Genomic DNA, 19,326 nt, shown 5'->3' with positions numbered 1-19,326 from the left:
CAACATGAGAGGGAAGAATGAACAGGGGCTGCCTGTACCATCTCAGTTGTGTGCAATTTACTTATATTCCAAGACAAAAAAACCACTACAACTAAGCAGAATTAAAATATCCGTAACATAAGGGTAAAAAAACCCAACCAAACAAAAAAAACCCACCTTACAAGGATGTTGTAATTATCCCACACCCGAACATTACATGCTAAGAAAATTCAGAGAAAACATCGCACTTAAGAAATCCAAACAAGAATGGAAATGCAGAGTTATATGAACAACCTTAATGCTCCCCCTTAGCATCACCATCCAATAAGCATGATTGAGGCATTTAAGGGTTTGTGGTCCCAGATTCTATTAAACTGATTTTTGAGGATATTGGGAGGGTGTTTTTGTTTTCTTCATGTTTCCCCTCTTGGTGTCAATACAGGCATGACAGTAAAGTGTCATCTGCATACACAAAACAAGAGGTGAAATCCTGGCCGCACTGAAGTCAGTGGGAGTTTTGCCATTGACTTCAAACAGGACCAGGATTTCATCCAAGATCTATGATCTGTCAGGACAAGGGAAGGTGTCAAATATTAGAGAGGTGCCAACGGGCAAGGACTTCAGCACTAAAAGGATGGGTTTGTTTTAGTTCCAGAGCACACACTGGAGAGGAAAGAAAGCTCTTTTCTCTTTTTAAGTGGTCTCAAGAAGGGGAAGAGACTAGGGCTGGCAGGCATTTTGAAGCCAGAGGTTAGCAGAGGTGCATGATGGCAGGAAGATGGTTGCAGGAGATAAGGGATAACAGAAGGAGTGATTAGCTTATTGCATCACCATCATGAAGGAGGAGAGGGGTTTTTCCCTTTTACGTTGTTTGGGACAGGCTTGGTTCTTCCTTCAAAAAATCTCAAAGCATTCTCATATCTCTACGTTAATGGTGTTATGGGTGCTGACTCTATGCATGTTCCGGGGCTGGAGCCCTCAGGGAAAAAACAGCGGGTGCTCATCACCCACCAGCCACAGCTGTTTACCGCCCCCACTCATCAGCTGATGGGGAGCACAGTGCACCCACCAAACAGCTGATGGGGCGGTGAGTCTACATTACACAGTTTTGTCGACACAAGGCAGCTTATGTTGACCTAACTATGAAGTTGTACACACTGCAATGCTCCTCCCACCAGTTTAACTCACCTGCTACTTTGACATAATAAAACCACTTCAATGAGAGGCGCAGAGCTTAGGGCGACATACTTAGAGTGATGCAGTGACACTGCATTGCTTACGTTGCCCTAAGTGGCCTCCAAGAGGTGTCCCACAATGCCTACCCTGGCCACTCTTTTGAACTCCACTGCCCTGCAGCCAGGTACACAGTCTCTTCCAGTTTTCTCGGCGTGGAGAGCTCACATAGCAACTGCCTAGCTGAACATGCCGGCTCCATGCAGCAAACCCACTCCTGCCTGGAGTACACCAGAGTTGTTGGATCTCCTGGGTCTGTGGGGAGAGGAGGCTTTGCAGTCACAGCTCCGCTCCAGCAGCAGGAACTTGCTCAGGGCATGGAGGTGAAGGGCTGTGATAGACACACACAGCAGTGCCATGTAAAAATCAATGAGCTGCAGCAGGCATAGCAGGAGGCAAGGGAGGCAAATATTAGCCTCTGGTGCAGAGTTGCAGACCTGCCACTCTACAAGGAGGAGGCTGAGGTCAGGGTGGTGGTGAATAGCCTTCTCCTCCCCACCTTGAGCTCCTCTTATAGCTTTGTGTTCATAATGCACAGCACAATACTAAAGAGCAGTAAAGGCTCTACGCTTTCTGACACAGATGGCTGGCTCGCAGGTTACCAGGACAGTTGAAAAGCAGCTGGAAACCTAGTAGGATGCCCATGGAATGCTGAGATTGAGAAACCTGCATCATGAGATGCTGTGCCTGCCCCATGGGGACTGCAAACCCTTCCCAAATCAGCCTGCGGCCAGTTGCACAGTGGAATAGCTACCCACAGTGCACTGCTCTCTGTGTCAATGCAAGAGCAGCTACTGTGGATGCGCTCCGCCAACACCAGGAGCATAGTGGGGACATGGAACTGCAGTTTAATTACAGCGGTGGTTGGATGTCAAAGTAACTTAATGACAGGTTTCAGAGTAGCAGCCGTGATAGTCTGTAGCTCACAAAAGCTTATGCTCAAATAAATTGGTTAGTCTCTAAGGTGCCACAAGTCCTCCTTTTCTTTTTGCGAATACAGACTAACACGGCTGCTACTCTGAAACCTGTCATTATGCAAGGCACTGCATTTAGCCGTATGGAGTGGAAATCTATCAACTTCATGAGAAAACTCGTACAGATACAGACAGACATCATCTTCCTTTCCAATGCAAACAGATGGACATTGTACCAAAAGGACTGAAGGCAAAGGAATGCAGCTGATGAAGTGAGCTGTAGCTCACGAAAGCTTATGCTCAAATAAATTGGTTAGTCTCTAAGGTGCTACAAGTACTCCTTTTCTTTTAACGTATCTTAAATCGACTTAACTCTGTACTGTAGACATAGCCTTAGTCTCATCATTTCTAATTATAACCAGATTTGTATGAGCCAAAATAATTTTTCCCCCTTGTTATTTACATTCTCCAGCTACTTGTAGACTTGTGTACACCCCTTCTAACCTTTCCTCATCAGTCATTTCCTCAACAGTCATTTTTGTTCTTCTTTTCTGAACTTTCTCTACTCTTTCTGGCAGTGAAGAGGCCAGAAGTGAGCACATTAATTCACTCTCACTGAAGCACTACAATGAGGGAGCATGGCATTCTGTTCCTTTGTCGCTATACCTCGAAACAGAGTGCCCCAAAGCCCTTTTTACTGACATCTTGCATAGCAACCTCATGTCTATTTGCCGTCCACTAGGGTTCCCAAATATCTTTCAGAATTGCTGTTTTCTCACTTCTTCCTTCTACCAATTCTTTGTGGCTCACATTTTTCCTCATATTTTATTTCCTTCTTATTTCTAATGTAAGGCACTTGGTATCACTGCTCTGTCCTCGTTAATGCTGGCAATTCCATGACATTTTGTAGCACCATTTATATTATGATAGCACCTAGAGGTCCAATCAAGCTCCCATCATGCTAAGTGCTGTATCACTCAGCAAAGGAAGTCCCTCACTCAGAGAGCTTACCATTTAATTAAGACAATACGCAAAAATGGATATATACATCGGAAGGAATAGGGAGGAGGATAATAAGAACGTGCATTTACACAGGCCAGGTAAGTGTACAGCTTGAGGGTTCTGCATAAACGTAGAGAAAAGAAGCAGTAAAAAACCTCATCTCATAGACTAGTGTGTGACCAGTTAAAATTACACTCTAAAAAGGGCATTGTGAGGATTGATGTTAACTTACTCAATAATTCTATACTAAATTTATGTAGTTTAAAGGTTATGCAGAAAGGGGTTACAGGCAGCACTGAAAATTCAAACTAGTATCTGAAAAGACTTTTTAGGCCTCACCAGAAGTATGTCCAGTTAGAACTTAGTTGACAATTCTGCTGATGACGAAACTAGAGCAGAATCCAGCTCCCACAGAAAAGTTGGAACTGCCTGACTAAAGGAGGTGAACATTTTTTTGCCAAGTAAGCAAGCAACTGTGACTGAACACGTACAGGAAGCAGATCGGTTGAACAAATCTAATATTTACAGTCACTCTTTTGTTATTACTCATTTTGAGGAATTTCACAATTCCCAACCCCACCTATTGCGTTCCTGCATGTATAAAGCTGCAGTGCTTAAGACCAGATACTGTCTATGAGCCAAGATATGCTTCCCATGCTATCTTCGGTAGACACCATGGGTCTATGTCTATACTGCAAGTGAAGGTGTGACTATAGCATGAGTAGGCATACTCATGCCACCTTAAATCTAGCTAGCGTGGATAACAAGAATAGTGTACATGTGGTGACATGGGCTTCAGCAGAAGCTAGTGTCCAAGTATGTACCCAGGGTCCACAGCAGAGGTATGGCTCAGGTTGTTAGCCCTTGCTGAGCCCATGCCACCACATCTACACTGCTACTGTTACCCAGGCTAACAGTGGTACGCCAACCTTTGCTACAATCACACCTTCACTTGCAGTGTAGACACACAGGCGAGTGCTTCTCTGCTCCTGGAATGACAGTAATCACTTCTGAAACGTCTCCCCTGCTGGAAAGGCATCTTTATATAGTCTCTTAAAGCAACTTTATCAGAGAGAGTTTAGCGCAATTCTTCACCCAAAATGTTTAGACTGTCCCGTGCTAATTTTATAAGCAAAAGAGATAAGATTCTCGGTTGGCTTTGTGGATAATTCATTTCAGTCCCCAACTCCCATCTTCATCTTCCCAATAATTAAACCAAATCAGCAGGGCTCAGAGTGACTAGGAGCGCTGTTGGCTCTGCAACAGATGGAGAAGAAACAAAGACAACAAGTATGTGGTTGCTGGACCTCTGCCATGGCTTAATCAACAAAAACATGCACTCATTTTATTTACGAGGAAATATGTTTTATAACGGACAAGTGTTGTTTGGAAAACTTCTTAGGAGGAACTGCGCAGTGCTGGAAATCTAATTTTAAACTTTCTTTAAACTTTAAACTTTCTCCTCACTGGCTTTCCTAAAAACACAGACAACCAATAAACTTTTTGACTATAGTTAGCATTCATGAGTTTAGTGAGAACATGAACCCAACAATAAAGCCAGAGAAGCTAAACAGCTGCAGTGCCAATATAGCACTGGTTGGTTCAGATATAGAACAAGAGCAACCTTAACTGGTTTAAAGAGTCATTGTATTTTAACAATGGTGCACTACTCTTCCTAGCACAGAGACATGTTATGCACATAGATGCTATAACAAAGCACAATGCAATATCTATGCAATATGGAGAAGCAAATGTCATACAAAGTGGTCGTTGTGTTTATATTAGCAGTGGTAACCTACCTACTATTAGTGTCATTTAAACAATGATATTTCCTGTAAAAAAGCAAGTTATGTCAACAATGAACATATACAATGGGTCCAATTCTGTTCCCATATATAGGCTGGTGTAAGCCTGGAGTAATGCCACCTAAATGGGCGGAGTGTCAAGGGAGATAATAATCACTTCCTGTGATTATAAAGCAGCACTTCAGTGCAAAAGGATATTCTGGTACTGTAATGCAAACAAAGGTTCCTAAATTAAAGTTACTATCCAAGTTGTGCAGATTTCACCTGTCTGGCCTCATGTAATCGTGGCAATGTCTATCCCTGAAGCTAGGGGTGTGATTCCGAGCTCACACAGACACACGCATGCTAGCTCTCATTGAGTTAGCGTGCTAAAAATAGCATAGGCAGGAAAGCACGGGCAGTGGCGAGGGGCAGCAGAGGCTAGCTGCCCCAAGTACAAACCAGCCTGGACCCCAAGCGTACGTACTCGAGTGGCTAGCCATGCCCCGGGCTCCCCACTGCCTGTGCCACCACAGCCACACGACTATTTTTAATACGCTAGCTCAATCAGAGCTGGCGCAAGTATGTCTGCACAAGCTGCAGATCAAACCCATAGCTCCAAATGCAGCACACCCTAAAACTGCTTGCAGGTACCAGTGTCTCTAGATAGGTAGAAACCATCCTGCATCTTTTGTTGCTTTCACAGATTCAAACAATTACTTTCACAAGAATGACAAGTGGAGGTGGGGGAGGGGGAATACTTACAGTGGGCCTGGTGTACAGTTTAATATAAATGTGCCTAATCATTGGACTTATATGCCTATATAGAAGTGGTTTTAAGTATGAACAAATAAAATCCCTTTTGACCTTAAATGAATATAGATACAAAAAAGCCCTGATCACTTTATAGGGGAAAAAAGTGCACTCCTTTTACAGTGAGACTTACACTGCTGTGATCAGAAACACAACAAATGGGGGAGCAGACGAGAAAAAACAGGAAAAGCAGATTTATAAGGACACATTTACACTTGGAAATGTACTGAAATAGCTACTCCAGAAAGACAATAACACACAGGGCCTTACACCAAAATAATTATTTTGGAATAGCTATTTCAGTAAGTTTCCCAGTGCAGACAATCCCTATCGAACTTCTGCATGCACTGCTCATTCTGAAGACTGACCTCAGCAAGTCACAGTTCCGTCAGTCAGTCAGCACTCAGGGTTCCATGTCACTGGTTCAATAAGAGTAAGATTTACCATATCCAGGTCAGTTTATTGGTCCATCAAGTTCTACATCCTTCCTCCAGCAGGGACCAATACCTTGTGCTTCAGAGGAAAAGCAAAGCCCACAATGCATCTGGTCAACTGTGCAATGTTGTACATGGATGGAAGCCATCTCCCCCTGGCCAGATGCAGGAGTCAGCTTATACTTTGAATCACCAGAGGCTTTGGCTTCTGCAGGATCTTAAAATCTGACCAGTATCTGCAATAGGATGCAGAGTCTTTATACAAATTTTTAAAAAGTGCAAAACAAAAAGGGACAAAGAAATCTCACTAGTCCCACAATTTAAAATTTATAAAATAAACATGATTCTCCAGAATGTGTTATAATGGATAACCATACTTCTTAAGTACCATTCTAACTTTAGTCACGCACTTCACAACTGACTTTTAGCTTGCAGTTATCCTGTTTAACCCATGTCCTGCAGGGGGCAATTGTTTCTGAGCACATCATCAGTAATAAGAGGATTCCTCAACTAGTTACATCTGGGTCTCGTTGCCATTAAAACAATATAGAACATTAAAAAAATTATTTACTGTGACATAAGCATCAAGAGTTTCATGGCTTGAACTGCTACTTCATGGTCCTTGTCCAGAGTCATGGACACAATTCGATCCTAATGGATGTAAAACGACAATAAAAAGATGTAACACTTTTTGTTCTGGACAAATATTTATTTTGCTACAGTTAGATCATCTCCACTAGTAACAAACAGGCTTATTAGTATTGCAATGACTATTTCCTAAGAGACATAAGACAATTTGCTTACCACCAAGTTGTTCCATCATTATGTTACGTTTTTATTTGAGTTAATTGACCAATAAGAAATTTGTGTAGATGCAAGTGTGTCTCCACAAGAAACTGACTGCAGCTCACAAATTAAGAATGATTGGCCACTTGTTTGTAAATGAAGAACAATTAGTAACAATATGCTAAATCAGGATAAATTCTAAGCTACAATGTTACATAAATCATTTCTCTACTCAAATGTGAAAAAATTCTGGAAGCCATAACCCTGCTAAAAAGGTAAGTACATTTTGGATCACGTGGCTGTTTAACAACGCACAGCAATACTACACAGATTAGGGAAGAAGTACAGAGGGCTGCTGTAAAACTGTTTAAAATATGGATTGAATTTAGATAGGCAGAGTTTATTTACTCAGATTGAAACTTGGCTAAAACATGAGAATTATGAGCCTCCTCTTTCAGAAAGTGCCATGGGATTTTCAGTGACTACGAAGAGCCAAATCCTTGGTTTTACATGACATTCAAAAGACTGTACCTGCAGGCCTAGCAGAAGAGTATGCACTAGCTGGGGCACTGGTTCAGTCCTCCGAAGGAAGAGTGCCACCTATGGAGTCATGATACCACTTCCTGCAGCACCTTGGGTTTTCTTATCCAAGTACTGACAAGGCTAGCTAGTGACAGCTGATGAAATCACAACCAAAGGTAACATTAAAAAGTAGAGTGCTGACTGCCTGAACTAGCCTGTACGTGGCAACTTGATCAGTGCAGTGTACTAGGGACACAATGGCCTCTGCTCAGCTCACCCAACAGATGCTCAAAAGCTATCCATTTACTGACTAGCATTTGACTTGTTCAGACTGGGGATGGGAAATCTTTCTGCAAGGATCACAGAGTCATGCTGGATAAGCACAGAATCATACATTCCAATAGCAATCTATGCAGAATCACCCAATCCAACATCTAACATACAAACTCAGTTTTGAGGGGGATAAAGGAACACAGGGGACTTTGGGATGCCAAATATTCCTTGCCAAAAGAATCCTGGCCAAGAGGCTGGACATGGCTGTCTGCAGAGCCTGCCAACCCCACTTTGTTCATTGGCCAAAGCAAAACCAGAATGTTCTCATGAATGAAGAGCAACATCCCACAAACTCCCCCACCCAACAATCCTAGCCCGTCTAAGGGACTGACAGCCAACTCTGCTCAAAATATCAGATCCTGTGTAGCTAGCCAAACCAGATTTTAAAAATAGAAAATGGTATTTCCATTTACCTTGAATCTGCTAGTAAAGAGATCCATTTTGGATACCAGCTCTTTTCTGTTATAAATTCCTTGCAGTCCCAGCAGACACTTCAACCGCACTTCAGGTTGCTGTTAAACAAAGAAGAATCTGATAAGTGACAAATCTTTGGCACTGATGTTATTTACTGATGATTTGGTGGTCATCCTATGGGAGTGGGAGCCCTATAAACGCCTACGATGGACAAAGCAAAAACTGCCTCAATCTCCATTACCAGACAGATCTATAGTTATGTCACATATGCCTAATAGCATACAATGGGCCAAACTGAGAGGTGATCTCTAAGCTCATGTTACACTCCCATAGAAATTATAACTAATTACCAATGGGAGTGCAAGGAGTCCACGATCATGTAATTCCATGCCCAGGGTGTCAGAAGGTGAAAGTTGGGGGTGGTCTACTTATATCTTTCTGCTATTTGTTTTTCTTGCAACACTTTCCTCAGATATGAGTTAAACCAACTTAGAGTCTCTTACAGTCCCAAGACTAAGTGGGCCAAACTCAGAGATAAAATGTATGTATGTTATACAATAATAAACTAGTTTAAGTCAGTATGACAGAGTTCGCATTGACGCTGGGGCACCCAGTGAAGGTTTTATGTTACACCATCTAGACTCCCTCATGCCAAGTCTACACTGATAAATTACTTCAGATAAAAACACTCAGAGTAGCCAAGAGCTGTCCTGTTTAACACATCACATCGACTGGCTGTGACTAATCCTAGAATCCCCTCTATTCCCTCCTAGGGTTATCCACAACCTGCTGACATGTTGATAAATACAACAGTCCTTACCTACCCTGAGTGCTAAGACATGTCTGAGCACATGTTGGTTAAAATATGTTCTAGCATGATACAATTTTCCAGTGTAGACAAGTCCTCAGGTTCCCTTCTGTGTTTGGCTAACAAATATAGTTGGTTTATACCAAAAATATTTATGAGTTTTATAAAGATTTACCTCATTTGTTTCTCTGTAAGCCAATACTACTGTTCAAAATGGTTCTATAAAAAGAATGTCCTTTTCCTAGACTTTGAAATGCCTCAAGTGTAATCCTGCAACTTTAAAAGGTCAAAACCTTTAAGAATATTAAAAGACAGTCATTGTAGGGCTCTAAAGCAGAACTCACTGAGCTCTGCTGAACTCTCATAGCAAAGGGTTTCTGCAGAGCCCCTGCAACAAATTACAGCCTTGTATTCACTATTATCTCCTTCATACTAGATTTATTTTTTTTCATTTCTCCCTCTAACATGGCAGGAAAATAAAAGAAACCCAAGCAGTGCAGATCTCCTACAAGGACGCTATCCGTTACTGCAAACTTCCCATTCTCCTGCTTAAGACGGAACGCAAACGATGCCATGCAGCAGCAGGCGTTGACTAATGAGTCTGCGCTTTTTAGTTAGAAATAGAAAATGAAAGATCACCAAAGAATATGGACACTGATTTTCAAGTCGTCTAATTTATCCTTCTCTACCTTCACATACATCAGGCACATTTCTTGAGTTTTGCTCACCTCTTTAAAATTTAAGGCCCTATTTCCACAGGTGGACTGCTGCACCTGATGAAGCTTCTTGCAGGATTAGTGCCCAAACTTACTACTTACCACTGACTACTACCTGGCATACCACAGTCAAGAGCTGTACAAATTTATAAACACACTCAGCAAAACCACTGTACCTCAATCCCAGTCCCACCCCACACTGTTCCATTCCTGGGCTGTAATCCTGAATAAAGACTACATCTGTGCTAAATTTAAGTTGTGCTGGTTGTGTCAGATGGTCAGATATTGACTGGAGCAGAGAAAAATCATTGTCATTTGCATTTGTCAGTCAGACAGTATTGGAACATAGGTCTGTAGATAGGACAAGTTAATTCCTAAAACCGTATCACCTGCCTTTCCTAATCTCCCTTCCCACCTCAAATCTCTCAGTTTAACCCTACATGTATTTTATGTGTTAAGGAAACTACATCTAGGGACTAAGAATGAACAATCCATTAAAGAAGTACGGGCTGGATGAATGCACTATAAGGTGGGTAGAAAGCTGGCTAGATTGTCGGGCTCAACGGGTAGTGATCAATGGCTCCATGTCTAGTTGGCAGCCCGTATCAAGTGGAGTGCCCCAGGGGTCGGTCCTGGGGCCGGTTTTGTTCAATATCTTCATAAATGATCTGGAGGATGGTGTGGATTGCACCCTCAGCAAATCTGCGGATGATACTAAACTGGGAGGAGTGGTTGATACGCTGGAGGGGAGGGATAGGATACAGAGGGACCTAGATAAATTGGAGGATTGGGCCAAAAGAAATCTGATGAGGTTCAATAAGGATAAGTGCAAGGTCCTGCACTTAGGACGGAAGAACCCAATGCACAGCTACAGACTAGGGACCGAATGGCTAGGCAGCAGTTCTGCGGAAAAGGACCTGGGGTGACAGTGGACGAGAAGCTGGATATGAGTCAGCAGTGTGCCCTTGTTGCCAAGAAGGCCAATGGCATTTTGGGATGTATAAGTAGGGGCATAGCGAGCAGATCGAGGGACGTGATCGTTCCCCTCTATTCGACATTGGTGAGGCCCCATCTGGAGTACTGTGTCCAGTTTTGGGCCCCGCACTACAAGAAGGATGTGGAGAAATTGGAGAGAGTCCAGGGAAGGGCAACAAAAATGATTAGGGGTCTGGAACACATGACTTATGAGGAGAGGCTGAGGGAACTGGGATTGTTTAGTCTGCAGAAGAGAAGAATGAGAAGGGATTTGATAGCTGCTTTCAACTACCTGAGAGGTGGTTCCAGAGAGGATGGTTCTAGACTATTCTCAGTGGTAGAAGAGGACAGGACAAGGAATAATGGTCTCAAGTTGCAGTGGGGGAGGTTTAGGTTGGATATTAGGAAAAACTTCTTCACTAGGAGGGTGGTGAAACACTGGAATGCACTACCTAGGGAGGTGGTAGAATCTCCTTCCTTAGAAGTTTTTAAGGTCAGGCTTGACAAAGCCCTGGCTGGGATGATTTAATTGGGGATAGGTCCTGCTTTGAGCAGGGGGTTGGACTAGATGACCTCCTGAGGTCCCTTCCAACCCTGATATTCTATGATTCTATGATTTACCTCCACTACCATTATTTTCGTCATCTTTTTTACATTTCTTTCCTTTGTTTTTAGCCACATTTCCTGCCCCATTTTCCTGTTCCTTAGAGTGAGTGTTTACTCCTCCTGCACTGCTTTTTCCATTATTTAAAATTCTTCCCAAATGATCTCAGCAGCTTTTTGCTACAGATAAAGCCTTCTTTTCTTTTCCCTCACCAGAATCACCATTCTTGTCTCTGATTCTGCAACAGGAACTTAGTTTAAAATACTGCTGATCTGTGAAAAGAACCCAGCTCACTCTCCCCACAGCACTGCCAAACTAAAACATAGCGAACGCTTTTTTTGTTCAGAGAAGTCAGAGACTAGGACTGAGAATACATCCAGGGAGTAGATCTGTTGAATAAGATGCCAGTTTTACAGAGACACTGTTGCAGGATGTACATGTGAACTGTCATGACATCTGGGGGGATGTCATGACATAGAAGTTTCCATAGAAGGAACGTCAAACCACACAGATGTCCTGTCATGGACAACTTTTCAAACTAATTTGTAATTAGACAGGAGAAGGATGATCTCGTGGTTAGCTCCCAGGACTTGATGTCAGGAGAAGATCTGAGCTCTTTTCCCACTTCTGCCATATTTCCCATGCAAAGCAGCAAGAGAATCATTGCATCCCTGTGCTTCAACTTCCTCCTCAGTACAAGGGGATCTACCTACGTAGCACTTCTCTAGCACCTTACAGTAGAGGATCTCAAATTAGTTTTTCAAGGCTCACAAGACTGGTTTTGTTCTTGAATCTTTTCTTCTGTAACGTAAGCACATTTTGTTCCAAGAGGGATTAGATTTTTGTAATGTTTTTTTTTCTAATGAAAATGCTACATTCTAGAAATAAAAGCATCACACAACTCCCTACACAACTCAAAAGCGAGGCTGACACATGTGGATGTCCCAAGCGTGTGTGTATGTAGTACACCTTTTATTTTCCTTAGAAAATAAGTCATCCTTTCTACTCCTTTCACCTACCCCACCTCTGCTCATCTCCATTTTTCAGCCTCCATCCCTCTCACCTCCCAGAGGAATTTTTTTCCCTGCCCCTTTCTTTTCTTCCACATCTAATTGCTCAGATCAATACATAGGAGCCAAACACTCACTGTAGGCATCAAAATGCCACTTTGAGCGTCAAAATGCACAATTAGGGGACCAAGTTTGAGAAATGGGACGACAGTTCTTTAGGAAGGGGGTTAACTGTATAGTTATTGTTACTGAATGGTGTTGCCAGATTTTGCATTATTTGTATTTAGTATTAAAAAGCAACATTTATTCCTGTCTTCTAGAAATAATTAACTACTGAAGTTGTTCCAGCAGAAAATTACACCTTCGGGACATTGTTTCACAATTCTTACTGGGACACAGACAGACTTTTCATTTTTTTTATTTTGAACTCAGTACCACTAAGAGAAATGGATTTGGGGCATCCAGTTGGGTGTGGGAAATATCTTCTATGCCAGCATTAAGTCTGCATTATAAATATACGTCATGTCAAAATGGCATCAGAAGGGTAAAATAAGTCATAACACGCAAATAAGTCTTTGAAGACCAAATAAGTGTTTAAACCTTTTTTTAAAGCCTCCCAGTGACTGACTGAGTTTAGTCTATACTTAGAATGCCACAGGTTATCTGGGCTACATTTTCCTGTAGTTTAAAACAATTTTGTGGTTACTCAGATTTGGGCCCTAAAATTATTTGGCAAATGTCTCTGGAACTATATTCCCAAATGACAATGATCTGGGTACACCCTCCCCCACAAAAATGGGAAGGAATAGCTTGCAGTATGTTTTTTAAAGCCAGTACCGCAATGCAAGATTGGTATTGTAATCAGTCAACTGGATGGAGATGAAATCCAGAGGCCTTCTCATTTTATCTCACTTAGTTTTTGCTACAGTGATTACTTCCAGTTAACAAACATTTTTTCTTTTTCTAAAAAAGCAGCTGTTTCCAGTCTCCAGTAAAAGACAGCAGATGGGGTTCTGTGCTCTAGCCAAAGACACCAAATTTCTAGAATTTTCATATTGTACTGCACTGACAGCAATGTCACATATTCTAAAGGAAAAATGGAAATTCTGTGTTTGTAATTTGAAAGATCTCTCAACCGGCCATACCTTAAAAAGTTGCTATGATTGATCTGAGAAACTTCTCTAGACTCTATGGCTACATCTACACTACATACCACCTTCAGTGCCCTGTAGCGCACATCTAGCTACACACCACAGGGAAAAGTGTCCTCACTGCAGTGTGTTGCTACACATGTCAAAGAAAGGCTCCAGCAAAGGGGAGGCAGCAGGGAAAGGCTTCAGCTGCTCCCCACTGCCAGAGCCTTTCCCTCCAGTGAGGAAAGGGCTTGGCGGGGGGAGGCAATGAGGAACAGTTGAGTCTTTTCCTCACTGACCCCAGCCTCTCTGTGGAGCAGGGCTTCAGCAGCAGGGAGCTGACATAACCTTTCCCCACTACCAGAGTCTTTTGCTGAGGAGGAGAAAGGCTGCAGTAGCAGGATACTACTCTGCTAAAAAAGCAGTGTAAATGGAAGGCAAAGCTTGGGCTAGTAGAAAACGTGTAGGGAATGTACTCGGCTTCATACCCACACCCTTCAGGCATGTCTTTATTCTACTGACTTAATCCATGTCTCACCATTTACTCACTCTGCTGTGTATACCCATGGAAGAGGGGTTACGTGAGTATGTACAGTACATGCTGCCAAAAGAATCCTGCTATTTAAATGTGCCCTAAAAGTCTTTGTGGGAGAGGGGGCTGTTATTGGTAAGTTAGTTTCCTTTTAAAGAAGTTTAACCACTGCTTATATAGTTATAGCATGAAACACAAACAACGTGATTTGTGCACCCTCTGCTGGCTTTGCAGTTAACTAATATTCTATTCAAAGAACTATGTGTCATCATATATAATCCTGATGCAAAAGAAAAGACATTTTGGCATTTATACAGGAGCTATATAAACTCATTTTATTTATATTAAAAGATGCCCTACAAAAGTAAAGTACCATACTCCCCATTAACCATTCACAGCAAATACTGCCTCTGCCAGGCTATTAAGCACACACTGGTAAATTTGAGAAAAATATGTTTACAGGTTAACTTCTAAAAAGATAGACATACTAAGTTCATCTCTGCTCTAAAACAGGAAAACTGCTAAACAGAAGAGGACAAAAGCCTTGGGGGTGAGGGGAAAGCAAAACATTATTTGGAAGATTTTAGGAATATAAGAGGTAATTAAAAGAAACTGAACTATAACAAAATAGTTGAGATTTTAAATAATATTTTCCAAATGTTCTTATAGCTCCACTTGTTTTCCAGTTCAGAAATAAAGAGTATTATTGTCTCTCTCTATGAAATAATATAATTTAACAAAGTAACAACTGTCAATCTTAAAACAGAAGTTTACCCTACCTCTAACATTGTACATACAGAGGATGTATTCCATGTCACCACTTAGCAAGGATAGGTTTCAAAGTCAACTTACCCAATAAAGTGAAACATTGCTCAAGGTCACATACATATACATCCAGCAAAGCTATACATACACACACCATGGATCAGTGCCGCACACTTTCACACAGCTTTGTGCATAGAATGGATAAAAGTAAGTGCTTTCTATTACTCAGTGGTGTAAGGTGAGTTTTAAAACAAAACATAGTATTGGAGGAGGGGAGACTTTTTGACCATGTAAGAATATATAACTCTAAGTTGTTTTAACTTTTAGAACAATTTTTTTTTAAATCTTGAATTAACTTTCCTTCTGTGGGAGATAAAGGGAGGAGGAGGTGAAAATCCTCACCTTATCATACAGCATCCATCCAATATATTTCAAGTAACTATCATTTAAGAACGTATCAGGATACATTTTCATCCAGCTGCCAATTTCTTCAATGCAGATAGCCCGGATCTCAGGAATCACATCACTGTAAAATTACAAAACTGTGTTATAAACACATTTATAAATACCCAAAAGATACCAGGTTAATTATTTGCTTTTCCGAGCAGGAGATCAAGAGTTGCAGATATACATGCAATCCCAAGTAGCATCTTAAGTGTCCATTCATTAACTTTTAAACATGTCTTTAATCTACAAATCCCCTACAAAGAATCTGTTAGTGTTTGAAAAAAAACCCTGTTAGCTACACAAGTTGCAATTATTTTGAGGGTTTGGAAGGTCTTTCAACCATAAACTTTATTAGTCTGTAGCCAGAAGGAAGAAGCAAACAAAGCAGTGGAGAATGAGTGTACATAATGAAGGGGTTACTTTCTAAGCCTAAATGGGTTCTTTCAAATAATTCAGTATTATGTGCTTTTTCAGAGAAAATTTTACTGTCCCTTGGATATTCATCTTGATTTAACCGGGACACTTTGCATGAGATTTTCTTATGGGATGCATGTATGCTGTACAGACTTATTTTTATTCCTTCCTATTCTTTTTTTCAGTGAGGGAAGTTAGATTGTCAACTCATCAGGGAAGGGACAGTGGGCTCCTATGTGTTAGTACAATATGCAGCACAATGGAGTCCAGTCTTGATTAAGGCCTGTGGGTGCTATTTCAAAAGCATATAAATGATAAATATTCTTACCGATATCTCTGTAAGAATGTCCCTTTGAAAATAGCATTCATCATATTCTCTATTTCCAGCGGTTTCTGTTCATACTGAAAATACCAAAAAAATTGAAAGTTCCAAGTAGGGAATATGACAAATCCCCTTTATATTACAGGAAATTCATATCAACGTAACCACATTCACGTTGTTACACTGGGTGCAAACCCTACTGTTTGCACAATTCATCAGTACAAAAAAATGAGCCTGTCTACATTAGGGATTTGATTTGGCGCAACTACATCAAAATGAAATGTCATTGGATTTCAACTATGAATCCAAGTACTAAGACACTTCATATAATATATTGGTTGAGGAAAAGAACCTTGTTCTAGCAATACACAGAAGAAATGATACATGCCATTACACAATTAGTTTGCATGTGTAGGTCTAAGTTGTCTTTGTAATTCACTTGGACATATGGTAGAAGAAAAGTCAGAAGCTGGAAAAAACCCAGAATACCTTTGGATGAGGTAGTCCAATGGGCACCTTGACGAAGCCCTGAAAACTCGGTAGAGGTCTTCAGAGACAATAAATCATTTAGTCATAATCTATCATTTCTCTTTAATGAAGGTACCATGAAGGTGACAAGTAATTTCCCACCCCACACCTCTTCCCTCTCATTTGCCCAAGAGACTGGGATTAGGAAGCTAACACTTGCCCTAGTCTGTCTCTCCTGCCCTACCTAGCCACCTTTCAACACAGAAGCTGCCTCTTCTTACAAATACAACAATTGTACCCATGACGGAGTTCAAAGATTACATCGGAGCTACTTGGTTGCGAGCTTAGTGGGGCAGGGACTCTCTCTCACATTTGTGCAGCAACAAACTATGCCAGCACCTAAAAGATAATTTTCCATGGTGCAGGATGCTGCATGGACAGTAGGAGAGTCACAAGAGGCTGTCTGGGTGACAGGAAAGGAATAATGGAGTCCGGGCAGCAGGAGAGAAATGAGCCATAGTTTAAATTGTGGTCACATGGCATTTTAAGAATCCTTTTTTCATAGAGTGATAAATTCCAATATCGTTGGTCTAATTCCAGAGTATAATCTGAGCAAAGACCAAAGAATTTGGCTCATGGTTTGTGGGAGCCCAGTTTTGTGTGTGCATGCATGTGTATGAATAGACATGAAAAAATTACCAGATGCACACAGAAGAGATGCCAATTTACCAGCTAGTCACATCCCCAATTTTGAGAGGCTATCATCAAAACAGAGACTTTAAAGAATACTATGCACTCTACTGCTGCATAATGGCTAGAGCAAGTAGTAAAACGCAGATCAGTTGTGTGCGACATGTCTGGAGTGCTTGTCAGTATAGCACTGAACCTGGTAAGTGAGAACTGCTTTGCAATCTATCATTGATGATGCTTAGCAAATATCACCTCCCTGTATTTCAAAAGTGTGAGAAAAACATGTGTAAGTCAGCAGCCAGAAAAGAGCCACCTCTATTACTACATCTTCACCCATCCCAAATAACAAACCTGACCCACCTCTTTCCTTTTTCTCTCTAATTGGTCCAGTCTGTGATTGGTCCTCTTGACAGAAATCCTGTTCTTCTCCACTTGATACAGCCTTTGAGCGTTACATTTGCTGACATCAAGATTTAGATTTACTCTTACAAGTGCTGTCAGAAGCTTCAACGCTGAAAAAGAAGAGAAACCAAATAAGTAAGCCTTAGCTCAGCGGTACAAATTACAAAGTATATTCAACATGTTAAAACAAGTGTACTGGTCAACCTCAACCCTGCTTAAATTGTAAGATCACAATCCAAGGTAGGAGCAGCAAAAAGACAGATGTTGGGGTAATATTTCATTTAAATTTACTACTTGGCTTGGAAACAAAAGGGTTGTCAGAGGTGTTTTATTCTACTCCTGGTGAAACACTTCTTTTGGTCCAGGTGATGTTGCATGTTGCAGATTTCCTCCTTAATTTTGGACAACAATCTAGAGCTATAGGATAAGTGCCTTCCTCAGATGTGAAGAAACGTAGTAACATCAGTGCAAGAGCTCAGGACCACACGAGCCAGAGTCTGATGGTCTTTATGAAACCGTATAAAGTGTGTCTACTTTTGTTGATTCAGACCAACAGCTAGATTTCCATTTGTCAGCGGGCACGGATGGCAAAGGCAAAAAGAAAATAAAAAAGGGGGGGGGGGCGGGAGGGAAGGGGCTGTGCTGTGACCAATTGTTGGCTTTTTTAAAAGTATAAACTCACCTAGATACTGTCATGCTGTGCAAGATAAGCAAGCTACAAAGGTATTCATTTTAGTAGGGGTATCAAAAAAACCTCTTGAATTATAAGTTTCTTAGGACAGGCCTCATAAGTTTTAAAATCCTCCCTTTTATATTAATTATATTCACTCAGTGGGGATGGAAGGAAAATTAGTGACAGAAAACTATGTTATGCATAACTTCCACTACATAGCAGAATTCTGAAGTTAATTATCTCAGCTGTTACAAAGTTAATTATCTCAGCTGTTACAAAAGATTTTGCTAAATATTAAAATGCAACTGATCTACTTTACAGATAATCTACATTCCAAGCTTCCTCTTCAAACAAGAATTTTGGGGTGCCGAGATACTCTTGAACGTATTTTAAATACCTGTGCTTTTCTTAAAGCCAGCAGGATACCTACCATGTCCAATGCTTCCAAATTACATTCACACATGCTAGTATATAGGCTTGTTTCATAGAATATCAGGGTTGGAAGGGACCTCAGGAGGTCATCTAGTCCAACCCCCTGCTCAAAGCAGGACCAATCCCCAATTTTTGCCCCAGATCCCTAAATGGCCCCATCAAGGATTGAACTCACAACCCTGAGTTTAGCAGGCCAACGCTCAAATCACTGAGCTATCCCTTGGATAGAATTTTGGGTTTGACCTTTAATACTTTTATATTTTATACTAATATGTGTAAACAAAGGACATAGATTGTGTATGTTGCTTTTGCCTAGTCAGATGGGTTTGTTAGTACAATGGGAACAGATAAGAGCAGTTAAAGTGTTACTCGAGAACACACTTTAAGATTGTTTAAACCCCTATTTTAAGGCAAGGTTAAGAAACCAGTCGGGAGGGGCAAAAGGGTTTTGAGGGGTGAGGTATATAACACTAAAAGACCAAATTGTAAGGGGTGGGACTGTGGGCATGCATTGCAGGTATGTTTTGGCCTGCTAAGGAGGAGGAGGTGGGAATAGGGACTGGGACACAGGCAAGGTTCTGCAGTGTCAGAGCTGGGAAGGGGGACGTGGGGTAAATACTCTGCGGTGTCAGAGCTGGGAACAGAACACTGGAAAACAGACTCTGCCGGCATGTAGAGCTATGGACATGCTTGCTTGGAACTAACCCCAATAAACATCACT

At 41.4% G+C, this 19,326-nt stretch overlaps 1 protein-coding gene across 5 annotated transcripts in view; it reads right to left on the bottom strand.

Annotated features, from left to right (window-relative positions):
- LOC144263939 (cohesin subunit SA-2-like) overlaps window positions 1–19,326 on the bottom strand; it is a 92,162-nt gene that overhangs the window by 46,229 nt on the left and 26,607 nt on the right. For all 5 annotated transcript variants that reach the window (XM_077815089.1, XM_077815080.1, XM_077815074.1 and 2 more), the window contains 5 exons: window positions 17,459–17,610; window positions 15,947–16,020; window positions 15,160–15,283; window positions 8,214–8,312; window positions 6,731–6,810 (listed from right to left, as the gene is read on the bottom strand). In XM_077815089.1, coding sequence (XP_077671215.1) covers window positions 6,731–6,810; window positions 8,214–8,312; window positions 15,160–15,283; window positions 15,947–16,020; window positions 17,459–17,610 — 529 coding nt within the window. The remainder of the gene's footprint in view (window positions 1–6,730; window positions 6,811–8,213; window positions 8,313–15,159; window positions 15,284–15,946; window positions 16,021–17,458; window positions 17,611–19,326) is intronic.

The sequence above is a fragment of the Eretmochelys imbricata genome, chromosome 1 (assembly GCF_965152235.1).
Source record: "Eretmochelys imbricata isolate rEreImb1 chromosome 1, rEreImb1.hap1, whole genome shotgun sequence".
Lineage (NCBI taxonomy): Eukaryota > Metazoa > Chordata > Testudines > Cheloniidae > Eretmochelys > Eretmochelys imbricata.
The sequence above is the reverse complement of the archived record's forward strand: the minus strand, read 5'-3'. Positions and strand labels throughout refer to the sequence as shown.